We start from the raw sequence: 25,553 nt of genomic DNA on the forward strand, positions 1-25,553 counted from the left end.
ACTTAAGTTTTTACTTAGACTTAAGTTGAAATCACCACAAACTTAAGTAAAATCTTAAACTTAAGTCAAAACTTATACTTAAGATGCTTTATGAATACGGCCCCAGAACATTATGTATATGGCTTGTTTAACATAATTATAATGTTCGGGAAATCCTTGAAAAAGGACCGAAGAAAACATTCATTCCCAGATTTTTATTTAAGAAAAAACGCCATATTCGCTGATCAAACTGGTATTTATCTTCAGGAAAATTATCGTTTAACGTAAAAAGTGCGCTAAATACTGTTATAATTGCGCGTACATCAGGGGCGTAGCCAGGATTTTGAAAAATGTACGCAGTACGAGGCACGAAGTGCCGAGGGGGGAGAGTGTGGGAGGGGGTCTCCCCCTCCCACCGGTGGGGGTCCGGGGGACCTCCCCCGGGAAAATTTTGAAAAAAAAGAACATGAAAAGACGCATTCTGGTGCATTTTAAGAAACGCATATAGCAACCCATGAAGAACTTTAGCATGCTGTGCTGCTTTGACCAAGTCACATTGAGGGTCTTGCATTGAATCCGTCAAAGGATTCAATGTATCTAAGGGACCGCTGACGCAACACAAAGCGACAACAAAGTCAAAAGACAGGACAGCCTTTTGAAGGCTTGACGCTGTGGACATAGTTTTGGTGTCCATGCCAACTTGAAGGTCAGTAAGTGTTTCTAGAATTGACTTGAAGTGGGTATAGAAAGCAGTGATGCTTTTCGAGTGCTGAGACCACCGTGTTGGGCAGAACTTCTTTAAGGCTTCTCCGTCATCGTTATGAGAGCTATAAACTCCGAGACGTTTCGGAGAACTTGTGATAAAAAACAATACATCCCCAACAACGGTAAACATCGACTGCACAAACGCTACCCTGCAAGCATGACATATTGCTAAGTTTAGACGGTGATTGCGACAGTGAATATACTTTGCGTTTGGAAATTCTGCAGAAAATCTTGCCTGCACTCAACGGTGACAACCGGACATGTTCCCAGCACCGTCGTAACCTTGTCCAACGATAAAGTTTGGGTTCAGGTTGTGTTTGTGTATTTCATCTAGTAGCAACTGGTGTAGTGTTTCACCTGTTGTTTCTGTTGTCTGAACAAATGAAAGAAAATCCTCGTGGAGCACATGCTTCCCGGAACTCTGACGTTCAATATAACGCAGACAAAAAGCAAACTGTTCTGTATTGCTGACATCAGCAGATTCATCTGCAAGAATAGAAAAGTACCTCGCATCTTGGCAACGGTGCACGATAGAGTCCGAAATCTGATTGCCGCATATATGTATGAATTCGTTTTGAATAGAGGGGCTTAAATACTGTGCATGTTTGGGAGAATTTGCTAGATGGTCGTGCAAATCACTGTCTACTTCAGCGCGATAATTTATCAAAGCTCTGAAGTTACTTTTTTCTTCTGTTTTGCCACGAAAGGCTATGTTTTGTTTTCCCAGCAAAACTATTGTTTTAACAATAGATGTCAAGGCTTTCTTATTTTTATCGACTTTGTTACTGTAAGCGTTCGAGCCAAACTCAACAACACTTTTTTCTTGATTTTGACATATTTTCATGAATTTGTCAGCTTTAGTCATTGCATTACTGTCACGGATCAGGTGATTTTTTATGCATCCCTATAATCCTAGACACATTGCTCCAGTCTACAAGGGGCTTAGCAACGAGAGTGTTTTCAGATGAATTAAAGACAAAACAAAAAAAAAAACAAAGAAAAATATGTGCACAAAAAACACCATTGACTGAAGGACTATACCTTAAATACGGGTAGTTTTCAGTATCAAACACTAGGTCAGGTACACGCCTAGCTGCCCCGCTTTTGCTGTGAGTGCTTTTAGGCTTTACCCAACTCCGCGAAGGCTCAAACCTTGATATTAAAGTCGACATTTTCATGGAATCAGACATCCGGAGTCTTCTTGTGACATCAATGGTTCCAATGTCTAGAAACCGCGCACCCAGGGAGCAAACCGCTGAGTACCCATCATTATGGCAGTGATCTGCCTGAAATTGTTTTGGGGAAGATGTGGACTCTTTGGGAGAAGATTTTGTGTTGTCATCCGAAAATGACTGAGAATTATCAGCAGGAACAGTTGATGAACTTTCACTGTCATCTGGAGTAGAATTTGGGGTTTTAAAACACTGAAAAATGGACTTTTGTCCAGGAAGAGGTCGAGGAGGTTTTCTGGAGCTCATCTCTATTAAAAATATATGTAGAGAGATCTATATAGAGCTCAAAAATGCCTTTGTAATATATATACATGTATATAGATATATATTTATCACATATATAATCTGTAATTTTTACAGAAATTACAAAGTATGAAAAAAAATTCAGTTAGATATTTGCGTACTCGTACGTGTATTATATTAATACAATGCTGTACTCTAAATAGTGGCCAGAACCGAATCGCTACACATACATGTAAACGATAAGTTAGTGCTACGTAGGATTGACGTCATCGGTATAGACGGAGTTAAATGTGACATTTTGGCAGGTGTCAAAACTGACCCAGATTATTGATTTAGGTTACTTTCGGTACCCAGTACTCTTGCACTAAGTTCAAACCCGTTTACACCATATCATGTTTATAAATTATACGTGTAGTAAATGAAATACATTGGATATGAACTTGATTTTTTTTAAAAAAAACATGCTCTTCAATATTTCATATTTCAAAAAGTCAAGTCAGCCAAAAAAGTATTACGCAGTTGCGTAAACTGCGTAATGGGCGCTACGCCCTTGTACATATACGTATTAATTTCATCATTTTTCAAACCGGGTAATTTTTGCTATGGGAGGTAATCCACAACTCTGCGATGATAACTTGCCAAAGGTGCCCGTTATATTCTGGCCTCATTTTCTTGGTAATTATCCCTGCAGATATACATTTATGTTACCAGTTTAATGTATTTCATCTATCTGGGGGTGCAAATGGTTTCTGATGGTGATATTCGAAGGCAGAACCACCAGAAATCTTGTTCTTTTTCCACGGGCGTTTCGTATCCTAATTTACTCGAACCTAACTGTATTCGCTAGTTCGGTAGGTTCATTGATATGACGAATCACGGTTTTCATAGTGTTTAATGTATTTATTATATCATGATATTGATAGTTTGAAAAACAGGTGTACATTAAATAACCTAAAATTGAAAAAGACAATGTTATTTTGATCAACAAACATAACAAACAATATAAATAATAATATCATCATATATCATGTATGTTTTTAAGAAAACAGTTACTGAATTTTAGCAATAGTTGGAATGGAAAAAAGGTAGATCTATAAAAATATTTTTTACAGGTGTTTGTGTGTTAACTAATGACGACTCCTTATTAAAATGATGCTTATTTGTAACAAAAAACATTCCTGACTTTTTAATTGATAAGTATTGTACACATTAGAAAACATAGCCTAGATTTTTTCAACGTCAGTTCAAGGAAATCCTGTTCCTTTAAACTTTCACATATTGGAATATTTTGACTTTCTTTCCAAACTTTCATAAAGTGTTACAAAGTTTGCCTGTTTCTATTAGACTGTCAAGAACACATGATGTCAGTGCAAACAGAGTATATTGAAGAAATTGAAATACATTGTATAGCTTTATCTTTTTCATTTTATCAAACCTGGCAATTTTGTTTGTCGATGAACAACTGCTTTTGCACAAGACTAGATTTTTTAGCTTTACCCTTTGAACAAAATATAGAAGTGTATTGAACGCAAAGTTAATAAAAAAATTTGTTGTGCACTCTTAAAATTGTGACCACTCCATTTCTTGCCACACACAAGTGCATTACATAATGCCTGCATGTACTTCCCTGACATGAATGGGTTACATTAAGTCTTGAAACTGCAAAGCATTGCCCCCATCAGTCCTCTCAGTACTTTGATTTTAAATGAGGATCTTTACAGTTACATGCAGGTTATTTCCATAGGTCAAAGTACATGGAGCAATGATATAAATTGTATCTTCTTCCCAGAAAGTACACAAATGATTATTAAAATAGAAAGTTAGCAAAACAAAAAAAAAAAAAACGATTAGATAAACAAACACATTATATTAACGTGCCGGATAATAATCAACATTGTTTGCTCATGAACAGATTGGATTTAATATGATGTAGGGAAGATATGATGTCTGTAGAACTTTGCATAGAAGAGCTTGCGTAACTGTGTTAGTAAGTAAAGGAAAATGAACTGATTAGAGCTTAAATGCTCTAAATCTTATTCAAATGTAAAAAGAACCAGAGATGCTTTTGAGAAAAGCGCATGTCTCCCACAACTGCCCCTATGAAAAATGTCTAGTTTCTCTAGATGGTTTAGACGAGTGGATCCAATTAGATGGTCTGGATGAGTGGATCCAATCAGTAATTCAAGGGCCATAAATCAAAAGTGCCTGGGTGGATTTGGCTAGTTATCGAACTTGGCTAAGGTCTTATGACCAAACACATTTTGTTCAAGTTTGGTGAAGATCGGATGAGAAATGTTCGACTTAGAGAGCGGACAAGAGTAAAAAGGCAGATTTTTCAGTAATTCAAGGGCCGTAACTTCAAAATGCCTGGACCGTTTTGGCTAGTTAACGAACTTGGCCGAGGTCTCATGGTCACATTTTGCTCAAGTTTGGTGAAGATCGGATGAGAAATGTTTGACTTAGAGTGCGGACAAGAGTAAAAAGGCCGATTTTTCGATAATTCAAGAGCTGTAACTCCAAAATGCCTGGACCGATTTGGCTAGTTAACGAACTTAGCCGAGGTCTCATGGTCAAACACATTTTGTTAAAGTTTGGTGAAGATTGGATGAGAAACATTCGAATTAGAGTGCGGACAAGAGTAAAAAGGCCGATTTTTGGTAATTCAAGGGCCATAACTCCAAGACGTCTGGATCGATTTGGCTAGTTATCGAACTTGGCCGAGGTCTTATGGTCAAACACATTTTGTTCAAGTTTGGTGAAAATCGGATGAGAAATGTTCGACTTAGAGTGCGGACAAGCTTTGTGACAGACAGACAGACAGACAGACAGACAGACACACACACACACACACACACACACACACACACACAGACTGGAGTAAATCAATATGTCTCCCACACCACTGTGTGGTGGGAGACATAATGAAAGAAGCAAGGGAATGCAGATGTTCATAGAGTGAAGACACGCGGATCAAACAAAATTCGCGGAACAGATACATGTAGGTGAATACGATTTTTTGCACGCAATTTACGGGTGTTGTAACAATGTATACATTGCAACAATAGCCGCTAATCCTTTCATTGCATATGTCAAAATAGGGTGGCCAAACCGGTTATTGTTACACACCTTGCACATAATTTAACATACACAGCTTGGTACTTAAAATTACTGAAATGTATTTAGAACGATGTGTGAACACAATTTACAATTACATGGGTTGAAAATATTTACTTGTCAATTATATCTTCATAGTTATGGCAAGATAATGGACAATGTCGTTATATTTGCAATTAATTTCACACTGTCGAACGCCGCAGTTGTCTTATGTCCGTGTTTGTTTGTTCGCATGTGAGTTTATTTACAGCCGCCACTACCAGTAGCACATGCGTGTGACTCCTCCAGAAAACCGTTAGTAAATGTTAGCAGGAGGATAGTGCAAGATACAGTAGACGAAGCTTCACTGGTTCTTTAGCGTATCCCAATGCTAGTAATTTTTAGTTGGAGGAGCGGGGATTCGAACTCTAGAGCCCTGGTTTCGTAGTCAGACAGTGTTACGATTTGACCACAGTGCCCGCTCTGCAAGTAATCTTGTCCATATAGTGACTTATTATGTTATAAAGCTATGTAAAGCCCCAGTCGCAAATGGCGGACAGCCGTCGGACGACGGATATTGGAGGAATAATAGGGCAACGTCTACCGGCGCCCGTCCGGCGGCAGGTGAAACCTTCAAAATCATCCGGTGGCCGTACTGGCACCATCCGGGCATATGTAGGAACTCTTACAGGGGACCGTCCGATGAAGAAAAGTCGTAAATGTATAGGATTATGTCTGTCAGAGCAACTGGAGGCCGGTTGATTTTGCCGCGCGGAGCGAATTCTTTCCGCCGGTGTCCGGACAAAAGATAATAGGTAAGGGTAGATTTCTCGGAAGCATAGAGCACCAAAAACACAGCCTAAGAGTCACGCATTTGCAAAGTAGGCCCACAACAAAAAGAAGCTGTAATGGAAAAATATTACAGACGGGTTGTGCCCCATCCACTAAGTAAGTTTTACTCAGGTACGTGCGGAACAACTATTCTAAACTTAGTGACGGATTTAGATTATTTGGAAGTAGCTCACATATTTTGTATAAAACATGTACAATTCTTAAAAGTTAACACAGATGCCAGACTTGTTAACATTCTGTATCTTGAACATGGGATCCATTGAAAATATCGCTAAGTTAAAGAAACTACAATTTCTGCTAACAAGACATTTCGACCCCAAGACATTTCAACCCCAAGAGACAATTCGACCCCAAGACATTTCAACCCCAACTCCTTGGACATTTCGACCCCATTCAATGATATGCCTGAAAACATCTAAGAATGCCGTCATTATTATAATTAAGCTTTAATCTATAGATAATTGAGCAATTTCAAAATGTAATAACGCTTAATTACCAATTTAATTTAAAATGTTAAAATACGGTTATTTTCGCGAAAATAAGATTTTTTTACAAAAATGAGCCATAGATCTATTTGTCTAAATTTCTTTATTTTCTAAAATTCTTTTTTTTAATTTCTTAAAGTCTATATTAGTACATGCCTTCATATGAAAAAATGAGTGATTTTTATCTCACAATACCGAACAATGCCGAAATAATCATCATTTATAAATTATTAAAATAACGGGATTTATGTATCAACCGCGTTTATTACGTAAATAATTTATGAACATATCGTTCTGATTATCTATCTTAAAATAACCTTCATATAACATGTTTTCATACTTGGTGTTTATTTATGTGTTCAAATTATCTTAAAAACTATTTTAGTACACGGCTATATTAAAAAAAAAAAAAAAGAAAAGATTTTTAAATCATGGGCCGATTTCGCCGATTATAATTATGAAAATAACTTTAATAAAGTCACATCTTTAATACCTCTTTATTTATTTATTTATTTATTTATTTATTTATCTTTATTTGACTTTTTTTTCGAAAGATATATGCATCTCATTTCAATGGGATTCAACCAAATATAAATAATTATAATGTAACTCAAAGAAGTTTAAGATGTCATCATCTTCATTATATTGATATTTAAAATCATTATCAGAAACACGTAATCTTTTGATTGGATTATCACACCTTGATTAATTGTTTGTGCATTTATCTGCAGTGCGCATTGCAATTAACAAGCGATTGTGGTGACATCGGATATTTATAAACATGTGTCAACATTATCTTTAATTTGGGCGAAAATGTAAAGAAAACAATAGGAAATTAAACAACATATTGCTTATTTTCGCATTTAATGTTATTTTCGTACGCGATTTTGACGCACACATAAAGTATTTGCTTTACAGAATATGATTTTTGTTATTTACAAACTGCTCTTTTCTTTTCTATGTACGACATTCCTTCCAGTTGTAAAATATCAAACACGAAATCCCCGTTTCTGCAAAATGTAAGAATATGTGAGTACTGTTCTGTTAAAAACGGGGAAAAAATTATTATCATATTTCATATCTGTAAAGAAAATGTGACAGCCGTATTACTTTTTTCTATATTAAATATTTTAGCAGATACACGTGATTTAATGTATGATTTTAAAAGTATGATTTAAGCAACTTCAAGCGATTTCGGTCACACATTAAACCGGAATCCACCTAAAAAACCGGGATACGCCGGAATACATTTTCCATAACCGGGATACACCTGTATTTTGTAAGTTAAAGGTATTTTTGAAGTTTTTTTTTAAATAATTTGATCATATATATCATAAATGAATAAAATACGAATGGAAAATAAAATGCGTTCACGCAAAATGACTTTATACGAGACTGAAATTCGGCGACCGCGCGGGAAATTTCCATTACCGAAATACACCCTTTTTTTTATTAATAAATGGTATTTTTGTAGGGTTTATTGCAGAAATCATTCGTGTATAATATAAATAATAAGTTTCAGAAGGATAAATAAAATTCTTTAAGCAAAACGATTTTATAAGAGATTGAAATTCGGCGAAATTGCCATAACTGAAATACACCCGTATTTTTTCAACAAATGGTATTTTTGAAGTGATTTATGACTGAATTCAAACATATAGATCATAAATTATTATTTTTCAAAAGGAAATTAAAATACTTTTGCGCGTTACGTCTTGTACATGATTGAAAATCGGCGTGCGCACTGGAAATTTGTACATTCGGAATTTCCATGTCCTAAAATATTCTAATGTACACAGGTATTTCTTTAATAAATCGTATTTTTAGGGTTTATGATAGAATTCAATCATATCTCAAATAAATAATTAATTTACAAAAGGAAAATAAAATGCACAAAACGTTTTTATACGAAGTTGAAAATTTGTTGAGCGCACGGGAAATCTGCGCACTCGTGGATGAACCACAATCACCATAATTTTGTTAGCTTTTAAATTAAATAAAAGCTTATCATATTTAACTGCACTTACCTTGTTAGACATTGTTTGTCACATGTCATGTGTGTGTGCTTACAAATATACTGATTAATTGATATAATCAATAGGTGTGATAATCCAATCAAACTCTATCAGGACTAATCAAAGGACATTATTCGTGTTTTGGCAATAAATGCAGTAAACGTTTTTATATTCATATATAAACTGATATAATTCTTTAAAAACTGTTTTTTTCATAATATATTTTCTTCTTAGATTATCAAATAACATGAAGAAATAACTCAATTAGTTCCAATAATAAACATACGGCCGATCCTTTCCGACCAGCGCGGTTTATTCACTGACATGTATTTAAAAATAGAATATTTATATAGATCTATATATTCATATTTTCTAAAATATGTAAAATTGAAGAAATATAAAATGAAAACATACAACTATTTCTGAGGGGTCGAAATGTCTTGGGGTCGAAATGTCTTTGGGGTCGAATTGTCCAAGAAAATTAAATTTTGGGGTTGAAATGTCTTGGGGTCGAAATGTCTTGGGGTCGAAACGTCCAAGATTCCAATTTCTGGGCCAGCTGTGTCGACTGCTAACGACCTGCTTAGCGGAGTGGTTTAATGTCCTTTATAACCACTGTGATGAACAGTATACTGGATTTATTCCGGATGTTTATAGAATTCTCCCAAAAGTACAATATGCTTTATGACCTTCGTGATTATATCGCGAGCGGACTATTTTTTGGACAGTATAATTGGAAATCTCTTAAAAACAAGCGAGCACACAAGTAACGGTAGATAAACCATGTCTGTGGAAAACTGCAAGAACACTTCCGGAGTTGTCTCCCTTGTGTTGTACTGAATGAGAAATTGACAATGCACTTTGGTTTTGTAAATGCAGTGAAAATAAGGGTTATAAATAAAACCTGGTCCCAAACAACGGAAGTACTGACTACGGCCGTACTTCTAGTGTAACAGATATGCTACACTCCCTAAACCTATATAAGCCTTAAATCCAGTCGACGAAGGTTCTAGGTTATCACTCTTCTGTAAGATTCATCATGATCTGGTTGCTATCCCAATTGTAGATTACCTTACCCCAATGACCCGATGTGTCCGCTATGGCCATTCCCTAAGTTATAGGTTAATTACTGCAACCACTGACTATTACAAGTTTTCTTATTTTCCGAGAACTGTGTACCATTGGAATCAACTTTCCCCCAGTGTCGCCCACCTCCCTACCCTAGAGCAGTTCAGTGCCGCAGTTTGTAGCCTTGAACACGTCTCGCCCTAGTTATCCTGCAAACTCAAGTTTTAACCTTTTTACATCACCAAAGTTATTTTTTTAGTTTCTTCCACTCTAAATTTTTATCACTATATTCTTTCTCTTTATGATTTTCACGCGCAAAACGTCTACCTTCTCGCAAGGGGTTTGACGTCTATGGAAGATAGCTAGATAGATAAATAGCCAATTTCTATCGTACGGAAACCGCCGAAAACTTACAGACGTAAGGCTAATATAATTACGAATGATATCGTGTCGATATCATCTTACATTCTGTCACTTATATATTCAGAAGATAAAGTCATTTGTTTATATTTATATTTAAAGCTTTATAATCACCTTCTCTTGTAGACCAACAGGCAATATTTCTAATTTAACTGGCACTTATTAAGATCACATATTTCACCTGCTTAAAAATTATAGGTCCACTTTTATTTATATTTTCCTTTTTCCCCTCGCCAGTTTGTGAAGGTGCCCTTACAGAAGCAAGCCTCTGTGGCGTACATGCTGCGTATTTGCTGTGTATATGCCGCGAACACAGTAGTACGCCAGAGGAGTACATTTTACATACACCGCATGCCGCGTACTATTTCGACGAGTACACAGCATGTACGCAGGAGGTCACTAGTACACTTCAAGTACGCAGCAAAGACTCTGAAAATTTAAGGAGTACACTGCATGTACGCAGGAGGGACTTGTACAAGAAAATAGTACACTGCATGTACACCGCAGATACTTGTGCAGTACACTTCATATACGCGGGAAAGACTTGTACAATTTCTTTTGGCATTTATACTTAGTTTTTTTTTTTATAAGTCTAAGTCTGAAGTAAACTTCATATACGCGGGAGGGACTTGTTCATTTTTTAGGTAAAAGTCTGAAGTACACTTCATGCAGGAAGGATTTGTACATTTTTTTTTTTTGGAAGCAAGAACTTGATTTCCGAGTAACTTTTATCTTAATAGCATAGAATAGTTCAGATTATCGGTATTCTGAACAATGAAAATTTGCCAAACTATTTGCAATGTTCATTTGTGAAGCTTACATCTTAGTGATTTCTGAGCTGCACCTTGCATGCAGTGTAAAAATATATTCTTTTTCATTTTGAATTAATCCTGGAGCTTTCTAACTTGGATAATTGAAAAGCCTTATTTGAACTTCGTTGCATTACATTTTGTAATACATGAAATAATTACCAAGATAATGCCTCAACAGCACCTGAATGAGAAGAATTAATAGCTCTCACTGTTATTTGAATACTCTTAAGCAAAACACCATTCTATCATGTTTTATAAAGGCTTTAATGCTCATTATGTTAACTCATTAAGGCCTCACCAAATTAAAAAGTTGTTCATCGGATTTGTCGCTCGTATATTTTCAGAACGTTTTTGGCTAATTGCGCTCGCCCCATTGGAAAAAATCAATCCAAAATGTTTTGGTGCGCTACTTTTTACGGACGTAAAAGTGTATAAATGCTTATATAATTCCAGTCCTAGATTGTTCTCAGATGGATTTTAATCAAAATAAATACATACTACGCACACATCGTCTATAATAAATCATAACACTTATATTTAGTTGCATTAAAGTTGTTTCCCCTTGATGCAGTTATGCCATTTTCTTCAAATGTTTACCAAATTACATGCTACAAAAATTGATTTATTTCATTGAAAAGTGGATGAAGAAAAGCATACTAATTTATTTGATAACATCAATCAACATTATTTTGGTAAGGGTAAATACTTATTGATGCATGTCACTTATCTTTTTTCTGTTTTTTTCTGTCCAAATGATCAGCATTTGCATACGAAAGTTGGTGGGGTAAGGAATTTACATTATCACAGCAGTTTCACCACAAGAGTACACAGCATGTATGCAGCAGGAGTACACAGCATGTACGCCGCAGGACTCGGGCCAGGAGTACACAGCATGTACGCCGCAGGAGTACACAGCATGTACGCGGCAGGGGTAGTACACCGCAGGCTCATTTGCATGTGAAAAGTGTATGTGCCGCGTACATGCTGTGTACTATTTCCCGCATACTAAATTCCTCCAGCGTACATCCTGTGTACTATGTAGTCCACAGCATGTACACAGCAAGTAGTACGCGGCAGAGCTCATTTGCATGTCAAAAGTGTACTACAAACGTACTATTGGTGTATGTGCGGTGTATATCCTGCGTACTATTTAAAGCCCTTGATTTCAGAACACATCATGTACGCATCATATACGCTGTATGTACACAGCAAGAGTATGCAGCAGGCCTTTTTCTTCTGTAAGGGTGGGGATTATCGTCTAAAATATAAGATTTACGATGCATATAATCTTAAAATGAGCATTTTATGTGATTTGAAGGGCAGTGCATACAAGCTGCATGTCTGACGGTCCCGGACTTGCAGATTCACTAATCTTCATAATCATCACACTTTTCACATCAAATTGGAATAATACAGAATATTTTAGGACACTGTTTCCAAAGAAGGTATAGCGGATGAGATGAAAGTAGAAAATGCACTAAGTATTGTTATAACAAATTTGTATTTGTATGAGTCCGAGTATACATAATGAAGCACTGAATGTTGTGCTGAGATACATTTTTTCTGTGTTTTATAATTCTTTTACTTTATGTATGTGTTTGCTTTCAAATTACTGTCAATTGCATGTACTTAAATTAATATGCCATGCTCCACCCATTACATCATCGAAAAAGCTGTTGAAAACGTGAGTTCAACTCCGAAAGAGTTTTATAACTATGTGCTGCAGCCGTATTACAGATGGATGAGACTATTTTAAAATGCTAATTCGAATGATCATCAGTTATTATAAAATTATATACAAAGTCATTCATTATTTCATCCTCCACTGAAATAAAAGAACCCTCTTTCACCATAGGAACATCAAATATATCCATTACAAATTAATTAACTGTTTTCACCGTATTCCTTGAAATTACTTTCTGAAATCATTTTTCTGCTGCTAATTCAATGAATTCGTTGACATTGCTCGACAATCAAACATACATTTATTATCTATCTATTTATATGTAGTCTACAGGAACGATTGGCACATGTTTCTTATGCCGAGAAAAAATCTAATTATTGATCATTCATGTTTCAGTATTACTTTCATAGGGTTCCTTTGTGTTTTATTTTTTCGTGGTCGAGTGGTCAGTGTTCCTTACTTGCCATCACTGTAACCTTTCATTGGGAGTCATGGGTTGAGCCTTGCTACCAATCAAATCTGTTTATGTTAGAAAGTTTACAGATTCTTACGGAGGATCTGAGTTTAGTTCTTCAGTTTCAATGGTTTGGTAAACTGAAAGGAGAAAAGTTGACCTAAACGCAAAACTTAACCAACAAATCTGATATTTTCTATGTCCAAAAGGGGCCATAATTCTTGCAAAAAGCAGGATGGAGTTACGTTTCAGTGAAGTTTAATGAAGGTCCATCAAGCAGTGCATGAGAAATAGTTGAAAGTGGCAGACCCGCCTGCTTAGCTCAATAGGGAGAGCGCAGATCTACTGATCGTGGGGTCGTTAGTTCAATCCCTGGTCGAGGTGTATGTTTTCCGTGACAATTTGATCAAAGACATTGTGTCTGAAATCATTCGTCCTCTGATTCATGAGGGGGAAGTTGTCAGTTACTTGCACTTGTGGGGAACATGTTTGTACTGGTACAGAATCCAGGAACACTGCTTAGGTTTACTGCCCTCTGTTATATAACTGAAATATTGTTGAAAAACGATGTTAAACCCGAAACAGACAAAACTGAAATGGGCCTAACACCCCCACGTGAACAAATAGTAAAGAGAAGACCATGTAAAGTAGCTACAGACCAAGTTTGATGAAGATCCATCAAGCGATTCATGACAAGTTGTGTAAAGACATTTATATTTCTCTAGCTGTCCCTTTAATGGGCTAAGTGCCCTCATTTATATAAAATTGGAGAGTACCTTACAATGCTTTACAGACCAAGTTTGATGAACCAGCTTGTTCGTGAGAAGAAGTCATTTAAATTTTTAGCTCTAGTGGTCTCTACAAGGGTTGAGTGTCTCCATTTGAAAATAGTTGAATGAGGACCTTATAGTGATGCTGACTTTGATATGTATGAAACACTGAATAATGAATTTAGTATAAATACTAATGGCCCTTAAATCTTTAGAGAAATATGGATCTTACAATGATACTACACACCAAGTTTCATGAGGATCAACCAAGCAGTTTATGAGAATTCTTTTGGAAGTATTTCTATTTGTAGCTCTAATGACACCTACAAGAAGCCAAGGGCTCAACTTGAACCTTATGATGCCACAGATCAAGATTGATGAAGATCCATCAAGGGGTTCATGAAAAAAGTATTTTGGAGATATTTCTACCTTTAGCTCTAGTGGCCACTAAAAGAGACCAAACGCCTCCATTTCAACAAACAAGGGAGGGAGAGGACCTTATAACAATAATGCTACATACGAGGTTTAATGAAAATCCATGAAGCAGTTTTAAGAAGGAATTGTTTAACTGTATTTATATTTTAAGCTCAAAGAGGCCCCTAGAAGGGGCAGTGCTCCCTTATTTCAAGTGAGGACCTTACAATGATCCTTCTGACCAAGTTTGAAGATCCATCAAGTGGTTCATGAGAAGAAGTTGTTTAAAGGTATATATTCTTTAGTGATGGCAGCCCCTATAAGGCACCGAATGTTGGAAGAGGACCTTACGATGATGCTACAGACAAAGTTTAATGAAGATCCAATTGTGTAAACGTATTTCTATTTTAAGCTCTAGAGGCCCCTAAGAGGAGCTGTTTTGCTACATTTGAACAAAATTGGGAGAGGCCCTTATAATGATGCTATGGATCAAGTTTGATGAATACCTGACAAGGGTCCATGGAAAGAAGTCATTTAAAGATATTTCTACTTTTTGGTCTAGAGGCCCCTAAAAGGGACCAAACAACTCAATTTGAACAGATATGGGAGGGGGTCTTTTAATAATGTTATAGACAAAGTTTGACGAAGATTCATGTAGTGGTTCATGGGAAGAAATTTTTTAATGTATCTCTATTTTAGCTCTAGCAATCCCTAAAACAGACCAGGAGTTCCTGCCCATATTTTGTACAAATTTGTAAAAGGACATTATGACCCGTGAAGACAAATCATTTAATGTATATATTTCTTTAGCTGTAGCAGTCCCCAAAGAAGCTGAGTGCCCTTATGGAACAAAATTTGTAGAAGACCTTATAACAATTCTACAGACAAAATTTGTTTACCTGTATTTCCATTTTCAGCTCTAGCTGCCCTAAAAAGATGCCAAGCACCCCAATTTTGAACACATTTGGGGAAGGACCTTACAATGATGCTAAAGACCAAGTAGATGAAGATCCACCACGAGTTCATGAGAAGAAGTTGTTCAATGATATTTCTTTATTAGCAAACAAATGGAGATGACTTTATGATGATGCAGACCAAGTTTGATGAAGATCTATCAAACGGTCCATTGCAAAAACATCATGTAAAGGTATTTCTATTTTCAGCATTAGCAGTCCTTAAACGGTGCTTTGACCCATTTTAATAACAAGAGATCACAGAGTGATCTTGGCGCCCACCAATGTGCCATTTTTGAGTGTTCCAAATTTCAAGACTTAATGACTAGCTCAAGGTCAAATTTCATTTCCGTACACAACACTGGGCATGTGGTCCAAATTCGAAAGCTGTAGCTTGAGAAATGTGAAAGTAGGTCACTAGATCAATTTCAAGGACAAAGTTCTTTGTACACAAAACTATGCATGTGCATCAAGTTTGAAGGCTGTAGTTTGAGAAATCTGAAAGTAGGTTACTAGGTCAATCTTAAGGTCAAAGTTTATTTCGGTACACAAAACTATGCAAGTGGTCCAAATTTGAAGGCTGTAGCTTGAGAAATGTGAAAGTTGGTCACAAAGCCAAAATCAAGGTCAAATTACACTTCAGAACACAAATCTATGCATGTGGTCCAAATTTAAAGCCTGTACCTTCAAAAATGTGAAAGTAGGTCACTAGGTCAATGTGAAGGTCAAAGTTTGTTTCGGTACACAATCCTATGCATGTGGTCTAAATTTGAAGCCTGTAGCTACAGAAATGTGAAAGTAGGCCACTAGGTCAATCTTAAGGTCAAAGTTCATATTGGTACACAAAACTATGCAAGTTGTCCAAATTTGAAGGTTGTAGCTCGAGAAATGTAAAAGTAGGTCACTAGGTCAAAATCAAGGTCGAATTTAATTTCGAAACACAGAACTGTGCATATGGTCCAAATTTGAAGCCAGTACCTTCAAAAATGTGAAAGTAGGTCACTAGGTCAATGTAAAGGTCAAGGTTTGTTTCGGTACACAAAACTATGCATGTGGCCCAAATTTGAAGCCTGTACCTTCAAAAATGTGAAAGTAGGTCACTAGGTCAATCTTAAGGTCAAAGTTCATTTTGGAACACAAAACTATGCAAGTTGTCCAAATTTGAAGGCTGTAGCTACAGAAATGTAAAAGTAGGTCACTAGGTCAAAATCAAGGTCAACTCATGTCAAGGTTCATCTTGTCACTCAAAACCATACATGTGGTCCAAATCTGAATGTTGTAGGTTATTGACAAGAAGATTTTAAAAGCTTTACCCTATACAAGTCTATATGAACCATGTGACCCCCAGGGCGGGGCCATATTTGACCCTAGGGGGATGATTTGAACAAACTTCGTAGAGAACCACTAGATGATGCTACATACAATGCCAAAGCCCTAGTCTTTGTGGTTTGGGACCAGAAGATTTTCATATTTTTTTCCCTATATAAGTCTATGTAAACCATGTGACCCCTGGGCGGGGCCATATTTGACCCTTAGGGGGATAATTTGAACAATCTTAGTAGAAGACCACTAGATGATGTCACATACAAAATATCAAAGCCCTGGGCCCCTGTGGTTTTGAACAAGAGGCTTTTCAAAGTTTTTCCCTATATAAGTCTATAAAAACCCATGTGACCCCAGGGCGGGGCCATATTAGACCCAAGGGGGGATAATTTGAATCATCTTGGTACAGGACCACTAGATGATGCTTCATACCAAATATCAAAGCCCTAGGCTCTGTGGTTTTGGACAAGAAGATTTTCAAAGTTTTTCCCTATATAAATCTATGTAAATTATAGAAATAAACAAAGGGCCATAACTCATTCAAAAATTGTTGAACCAGTCTGATTTTCAGGGGGACACAACTAGGGTACCGATACATCATTCTGACAAAGTTTGGTCAAAATCCCCCTGGTAGTTTCTGAGGAGATGCGATAACGAGAAATTGTTAACGGAAGGACGGACGGACGCAGAGTGATTTGAATAGCCCACCATCTGATGATGGTGGGCTAAAAATTGGAATGCCCACCTTTAAACAAGAACTTGTAACAGAGTTACCAACAGCCTAGGGACATTTTCAATAAAACATATTGCATGCCAATACAACATCTTCTCAGTAAGAATGGAAATATATTAAGAATATATATCATAACTATATATCATAATTCATGAAGAAGTTATGTAGTTTGAAAATGTCTGAAAATCAGTAATTTGTGCTCTGATAAGCTAACAAAAAAAAACAAGGTAAGTATATCTGAAGCCTTTATTACAGTCTCCATAAAACAGTAATCATGTTAATTAGTGGAAAGCAGAAAATAATACAAATGTTACCCAGTTACACAGACAATGAACATTATATCTTCTAGCATGATTTAAAGTTGAGATTAGAAACCCAGACTGGGTCTTCCATGGTACTGGAGGGCATAATGACAGGCCGATATTTACACTCAAGTAACACAAACCTTCCCCAAACATTTAAAACATTGTTTTCTACAGGTATACCCAACCACTTGAAAGCAATTGCACTGTATAATATACCAGGTAGAAAAATATTACTACAAAACTACTACTTAATCACATAACAAACACAAATACATCTATACAATTCTCATTAGTTGCAGAATATTCATGTAAATATAAGAAATAAACTATAAACAGATTAAACACATATAAATTACAGCACTAACAAATCACAAAACTATCACTTGTTTAAAATTTGTTTCAAATAAACCAACAGAAAGGACAACAAAAGTAGATATTTTTTAAAAATCTAAACACTTTTTATACTAAATCGTATTAATATTAAAACAAATTTCAAAACAATAAACTAAGAGGAGACCTGACTTGTGTACTAACACAAAGGAATGTACTGTAGAGGCTGTACTTTCATACGTGTATATATATATATTTCATTAACAAGCTCATAGAAAACAAAGTACTGCTGTTTGATTCTACTATTAAAACATAAATACTTACGTCTTTCACAGAGGCCTATTTCTTCAGTTAACTGTGCATTTACTTGTAGGTAATGAGAATTGTGTTTTATTAGATAGACAAGTTCAGCAGATATGTATGAGAAACAGGCGAGTTTTACATTTAGTCCTGTGAATTACAGTATAGTTTCAACAAATCTGTTGTAATTCTTTGAATTTTCTGACAACAAAACACGAATATTCAAGCTGTCACACAAGTCAGAAACATGTTACAAGAGTAGAATTTGCCAGTTTCATATAAAATGCAGAACTTGGTGACATTATATTTCATAATTTTTCATACTTTATTTACACATCACAACAAAATAATATTAACAGGTATATTCCATCAGACACCCGATCATGCAGATCAACAATTTAAGGCCACGAAAAGGAATAGCTCAGCTGTCAGAATGCACTAGAAATTATCTTACAGCAAAACTGAATGACATTTCAAATAACATCCTGTTAATTGTCAATATATAATGAAAAAATAAGCACAATTTAAAACAATCAGCACACTTAAAAAAGTGTTTATCAACCAATCTTCCCCTCCTTCAAGGTGAAATTTCCTTTCAGTGAAAATCTGTAAAATATAAAGAAGTACAACAATTCATTACACCTCCAGATTTCACCTTACTGCACTATTACCATGGAAACTACACTATCACCATGGAAACTGCATTGTCACTATGGAAACTGCACAATCAACATAAATTCTGAACTGCACATTTACTCCAACCTATTGCAAGTTTTTCTATGTTAAAGTCAGTTCCCTTCTTGAACAATCTGATGAACCTGTGAATATCAACCACACTCCAAATTTGACCAGTCTAAGATCACTCTCTATCCTTGAATACACAAAATGTTGTAAATGGTATGAGGTGACACGGACACAACTATGTCACAATATGTCCTCTATGTACAGGTGAAGGAGATTTATTATAACTGTCTGATACACCAGAATCATACTTCGGATCCTTATGTAAAACTTTACTGTCTTTCTCATCATCTGCAAATACACATAACATTTATCAGTTATAAAATATATCAACAAAAATAAGATATCTCACTTTTTACTAACAAAGTAAATGTCCAAAATTTTCCCTTGTCACATAATTATGCAGGCTCAATTCTTGCTTTCATATATCAACAATTAACCAATGTTAAAAAACAAGAGGGCCATGATGGCCCTATATCGCTCACCTGTTATCATTGCACTTAATGACAAGTCTTCAAGGTCAAAAGATCATAACAGAAATCAATCAAAAGAATTATGAGAAAATATAGTTGAAATTTTCTTTAAGTAACTTTAAAAACAAGATTTGAAAACATTTTGTAGAGGTCCACTAGGCAATGCTACATGTCAAATATCTAAGCTCTTCTGGTTTATTTTTAGAAAATTTTGAAGATTTTTCTATGTACAATCAAGTAACCCCATGGGGCAGGGTCAATTTGACCCCAGGGGTCATGATTTGAATAAACTTTGTAAAAGTCTAATAGGCAATGGGTACATGTCAAATATCTAAGATCTAGGCCTTCTGGTTTATTTTTAGAATTTTTTTTTTAAGATTTTCCTATGTAAAATCAAGTGACCCCTAGGGCGGGGTCAATTTTGACCCCGGGGACAAGGTTTGAACAAATTTTGTAGAGGTCCACTAGGCAATGCTACATGTCAAGTTTCTAGTCTCTAGGCCTTCTAGTTTATTTTTAGAAAATTTTGAAGATTTTCCTATGTAAAATCAAGTGACCCCTGGGGCGGGGTCAATTTTGACCCAGGGGGTCATGATATGAACAAATTTTGTAGAGGTTCGACTAGGTAATGCTACATGTGAAATATCTAAGCTCTAGGCCTTCTGGTTTATTTTTAGAAAACTTTGAAGATTTTTCCTATGTAAAGTCAAGTGACCCCTAGGGCGGGGTCAATTTTTTACCCTGGGGCATAATTTGAACAACTTAGTAGAGGTCCACTAGGCAATGCTACATGTCCAATATCTAAGCTCTAGGTCTTCTGGTTTTTGAGAAGAAGATTTTTAAATATTTTCCTATGTAAAAAACAAGTGACCCTGGGCGCGGGCCAATTTTGACTCCCGGGCCATGATTTGAACAAATTTTGTAGAGGTCAATTAGGCAATGCTACATGTCAAATATCTAAGCTCTAGGCCTTCTGGTTTATTTTTAGAATTTTTTTGAAGATTTTCCTATGTAAAATCAAGTGACTCCTGGGATGGGGTCAATTTTGATCCCGGGGTCATGATTTGAACAATTTTAGTAGAGGTCCACTAGGCAATGCTACAAGTCAAATATCTAAGCTCTAAGGCTTCTGGTTTTTGAGAAGAAGATTTTTTAAGATTTTCTTATGTAAAATCAAGTGACCCCTGGGGCGGGGTCAATTTTGACCCCAGGGTCATGATTTGAACAAACTTGGTAGAGGTCCACTAGGCAATGCTACATGTCAAATATCTAACCTCTTAGGCTTCTGGTTTTTGAGAAGAAGATTTTTTAAGATTTTCTTATGTAAAATCAAGTGACCCCTGGGGCGGGGTCAATTTTGACCCCGGGGTCATGATTTGAACAAACTTGGTAGAGGTCCACTAGGCAATGTTTCACACCAAATATCTAAGCTCTAGGGCTTCTGGTTTTTGAGAAGAAGATTTTTCAAGTTTTTCCTTTCGGTTGCCATGGCAACCAGTGTTCTGCATGGAATTCAATTCTTTGAACAATTTTGAAAGGGGGCCATCCAAGGAACATCCCTGTGAAGTTTCATCAAAATTAGCCTGTTGGTTTAGGAGGAGATGTTGTTTAAAGGAAAGTGTGGACGGACGGACGGATGCCGGACGGTGAGCAATCACAATACCTCACCCTGAGCACTTTGTGCTCAGGTGAGCTAAAAATGACTGTAACCATAAATTTCCCACTCAGCCAGATGCAAAACAGGAAACAGGAAGGTAACAAGTACATTGCCTCTTACCATCTTTTAATGATTACACATTTAGAAATGAAACCCATTTTTTTGTAATGGATTGACACAGAAGCAAGGATAGTAAAAGGCACAATTAAGTATCTAAATGCAACTCACTTTTTCCAGAAGACTGGTCCGCCAAATCTTTCAGTAAACTGACACAGTCATCTCTCTTGATATCTTTCAATGCTTGAACCAGTCTATCAACAGTGCCACCATTTTCCTGAAAAATAAAAAACCTTCATCAGCAAACATAATGTTCCTAAATTTAAAATATGGTTTTCAGAAGCAAATTATGTACTTGTAAAGTCAAACAACTTTATGATAGAAATTTCATTTGAAAAAAGTTAGTTTTTTTTTTGTAATAAGGAACAATATTTCAACAAGTTTTTTGTGTTACTAATGATGCATTGATAAGACTAAGAATTTCGCAGATGTATATCCATAATCCAACAATAAAGAGGCACACTCAAGTCAGTTGACTCTAATTTAATATGTAAAATTTGAATAAACATTTGTATAGTTTTGGATATTTCTAGCAACATTACAGTTCTATTACTAAGTGGCTTTATGTTTCCATTGTGAGCTTACCTCATAAAAATTGAGAAGTAATCTTGTGGGACTGTGATCTCCAGGATGACCTTCCATCAACATCTTCATACCAAGTTTATCAGCCAAGGCCTGCCAGTCAGAGCCAACACTTGTTGGATCAAGCTTCTGTGACAGACTCAGTCTCACAGGATACTCCACTCTGCACATATCACCTCCTGAAAATACATTTTGCCTATACAAGCAAACTGGTGGAAGACGGTAAACCACTTCAGTTTATGTTATATTTATTTTTGTGCTCACATGTAAAAAATCACTTTGAAAATGTATCTGCCTTTTCATGGACAGAATTTAGAGAAAATGTTTTTTGGTGTATATACTTTATTTGTGGTCAAACTGTTGTATACTAGTAAGGGCTGTCTAAATATTATAATATGACTACTTCACCCTACCACTTAGCACTTACTATGCTACATTTCTATAATGAACCTGTCCATTTTTCAACTTGGACAGTGCCATTAACTGTTAAAAGGGGTGCTTACCAAAAAGATACTGACTGAATGGCAAACAGTGCAGGTCATGATCAGACTGCATGGATATGCAGGCTGATCATGATCTGCACTGGTCACAAAGGCAAAATCAAAATCAATCATGTCCAGCATGATAAGGGTTAAAATCAGCCAGAACTCTAGATATCTCAATAAAACTTCTGGATGGTAAGTTATTACATTTTTTACTACTAAAATGAATTTAACTTTTCATCTTACAAACCTGTAGAACATATTCCCATACTTCCGTGTCCACTATCTTTTGATATAAATCGCAGAGATGACATTTTATCAGTGACATGTTGTATACTGTCTGGACTCGATTCTGTTATACTGGAATATGGTTCTCCATTCAAAACTCTCAGGATCTGGTGAGCATAATTACATTGTTTATTTAAAAGTATATATTTTCACATAAATGTAAATTTTCATTTAACAAGAGCTGTCCGTAAGACAGCCAAGCTCGACTATTCGAAATATTGTCACAGAAGCAGGAAAATATTACCCAAAAAGGTTAAATATCAAAAGAGTTTTAAGTTCAAAAGGGGGAATAATTTTACCAAAATGCATATCAGTTATGGGACTTGCTGCTATCAACTAGTTTTATAACCCCAAAGACACATGTGAAGTTTCAATTCAATATCTGCATTAGTTCTGGAGATAGAAACTCGCATGTAAAACTTTAACCAGAATTTTCAAAGTCCAAAAGGGGCATAATTTGCCCAAAATAATGCTCCAGAGTTATGGAATCCTTGATCGGGTCGATGTAGTAAGTTATGGATTGCTAAGATAACAAGAAAGAAAAATAAAGTTTCAAATCTATATGCCTTTTAGTAATTAGCTGTAATGTACTTGCAACGCAAAAACTTTAAACCAGAATTTTCTAAGTCCAAAAGGGGGCATAATTTGGCCAAATGAAGGTCAGAGTTATGAGACTTGCTGCTATCAACTAGTTTTATAACCCCAAAGACACATGTGAAGTTTCAAATCAATATCTGCATCAGTTTTGGAGATAATAACTTGCATGTAAAACTTTAACCAAAATTTTCTAAGTCTTAAAGGGGTCATAATTTGCTCAAAAACATGTCAGAGTTATGGGACTTGACCCAGTGAGGTTGGTAATTGATCTAGAAAAAGAAAAAATAAGTTTCAAATCTATATGCCTTTTAGAAATAGCTGTATGTACTTGCACGCAAAACTTTAACCAGAATTTTCTAAGTCCAAAAGGGGGCATAATTTGGCCAAATGAAGGTCAGAGTTATGGGACTTGCTGCTATCAACTAGTTTTATAACCCCAAAGACACATGTGAAGTTTCAAATCAATATCTGCATCAGTTTTGGAGATAGTAACTTGCATGTAAAACTTTAACCAAAATTTTCTAAGTCCAAAAGGGGGCATAATTTGCCCAAAATACATGCCAGAGTTATGGGACTTGATCCAGTGAGGTTAGTAATTGATCTAGAAAAAGAAAACATAAGTTTCAAATCTATATGCCTTTTAGAAATAGCTGTATGTACTTGAACGCAAAACTTTAACTAGAATTTTCTAAGTCTAAAAGGGGGCATAATTTGGCCAAATGAAGGTCAGAGTTATGGGACTTGCTGCTATCAACTAGTTTGATAACCCCAAAGACACATGTGAAGTTTCAAATCAATATTTGCATCAGTTTTGGAGATAGTAACTTGCATGTAAAACTTTAACCAAAATTTTCTAAGTCCAAAAGGGGGCATAATTTGCTCAAAATACATGTCAGAGTTATGGGACTTGACCCAGAGAGGTTGGTAATTGACCTAGAAAAAGAAAAAATAAGTTTCAAAGCTATATGCCTTTAACTGATGGCTGTATGTACTTGCATGCAAAAACTTAACCAAGGTGTGACGCCGACGCCAGGGTGAGTAGAATAGCTAGACTATTCTTCGAATAGTCGAGCGAAAAATCGTGTGAATCTGTCTATCTAAACATAACTAGAAAACAAAATGGATAGAATATTTTCATATTGTTATCTTCTAGAAACCAGATCAGCCACTGCAAACTGGCACCATTAAAACTAAAGCTGGTTTCCAAAATAAATTTATTACTTCCTTATTAAAACATTGAGTGTTCAGATGAACTAAACCTGTGATGAGATCATACAGATATCACATTCTATACCCTACCTTTTCATTACAATCAGCAAAATCTGCAGGTGTCAGTCCTTTTCCAACCCTTCTCTTTGGCAACACTTCCTCCTCCACTTCTTGTCCATCTACAGTATCTTTATCGGATTTCTTCGGTTCTTTCTCAGTGTCTGTATCTTTATCATCAACATCCTCACTTTTTGTACTGTTTTTGTTATCTGAATTTTCATTCTCTGAACTTTCCCCACCACTTTCTTGTGAGTCACTTTCATCAGATTCTGTGTCATCACTTACTATATCATCGTTTTCAATATTGGGATCAGCACCGCCGGCCATGAGGAGAGCTACCATGCCAACATTGCCCCGCCCACATGCAATATGGAGTGCTGTATTACCATCAAATCTCTTCACATTCACACTGGCCCCAGCCTGAAATTATATTACTCCAATGCTAAACATATGAATAAAAATAAAATACAATTCTGAAAAACTTTACCAGAAATCTTCATAATACTCCAGTAATTCCTTACAATTATGCATTTATTTTTTCATTTAGCACATTAAGGGAAGACTAAACATAAACTGTCAGAATTCACAAAATAATCCGTAAGTTCTTTAACAGATACTAAAACTTTAAACACGGCCAATTTAATTACATAATTATACAGCTAGATATATATGAACAAAGTGACTTCAGACATGTACCATATAAGATGGTAACTTGCTGTCATGCAATGACCTTAACAATATTTCACACCCGGAGTATCTATCTAATTATTTAGTTATATACCTGAAGTATAAGATAAGCAGCCAGTGAGAGATCATCTGTTTCTACAGCATGATGTAAAGGTGTCCGCCCACTTTTACCGTCTGGTAAATTTACATCTGCTTTACCGTACACGAGCAACTTCATTGCGGCCAAGTTCTCTAATTGGGCTGCTAAATGAGTGGGTGTGAAACCTGAAATATGATAATAAATCATACAAACTTACTCAACTATGACAAACCTCATAATGTAACCTACATTTTCCTCAGGCAAATGAATTTCTACTTGGAAATTTTATATCTGTCTCTAAATATATAAGTAATGAAATAGGATAAACATCCTTTAAAATTCAGGAAGAAA

The 25,553-nt window shown here is 35.9% G+C and overlaps 2 protein-coding genes across 4 annotated transcripts in view; both read right to left on the reverse strand.

Moving 5' to 3' along the window:
• Positions 1 to 985: 985 nt before the first annotated feature.
• On the reverse strand, positions 986 to 1,609 carry LOC123546303 (uncharacterized). Its single transcript, XM_045332502.2, has one exon. The coding sequence runs from the start codon at positions 1,607 to 1,609 to the stop codon at positions 986 to 988; it is 624 nt and encodes a 207-aa protein (XP_045188437.2).
• Positions 1,610 to 17,527: 15,918 nt separating this feature from the next.
• LOC123562200 (nuclear factor NF-kappa-B p105 subunit-like) overlaps positions 17,528 to 25,553 on the reverse strand; it is a 57,153-nt gene continuing 49,127 nt past the window's right edge. For all 3 annotated transcript variants that reach the window (XM_053536593.1, XM_053536592.1, XM_053536591.1), the window contains exons 16-21: positions 25,218 to 25,387; positions 24,467 to 24,856; positions 22,533 to 22,677; positions 21,804 to 21,979; positions 21,330 to 21,435; positions 17,528 to 19,262 (exon numbers count right to left, since the gene is read on the reverse strand). In XM_053536593.1, coding sequence (XP_053392568.1) covers positions 19,150 to 19,262; positions 21,330 to 21,435; positions 21,804 to 21,979; positions 22,533 to 22,677; positions 24,467 to 24,856; positions 25,218 to 25,387 — 1,100 coding nt within the window. In that variant the 3' untranslated portion in view covers positions 17,528 to 19,149. The remainder of the gene's footprint in view (positions 19,263 to 21,329; positions 21,436 to 21,803; positions 21,980 to 22,532; positions 22,678 to 24,466; positions 24,857 to 25,217; positions 25,388 to 25,553) is intronic.

The sequence above is a fragment of the Mercenaria mercenaria genome, chromosome 2, assembly GCF_021730395.1.
Source record: "Mercenaria mercenaria strain notata chromosome 2, MADL_Memer_1, whole genome shotgun sequence".
Taxonomy (NCBI): domain Eukaryota; kingdom Metazoa; phylum Mollusca; class Bivalvia; order Venerida; family Veneridae; genus Mercenaria; species Mercenaria mercenaria.

Bases quoted from the DNA above. Each gene is read 5' to 3' on its own strand.
- LOC123546303 (XM_045332502.2), bottom strand. From the start codon at position 1,609: ATGACTAAAGCTGACAAATTCATGAAAATATGTCAAAATCAAGAAAAA.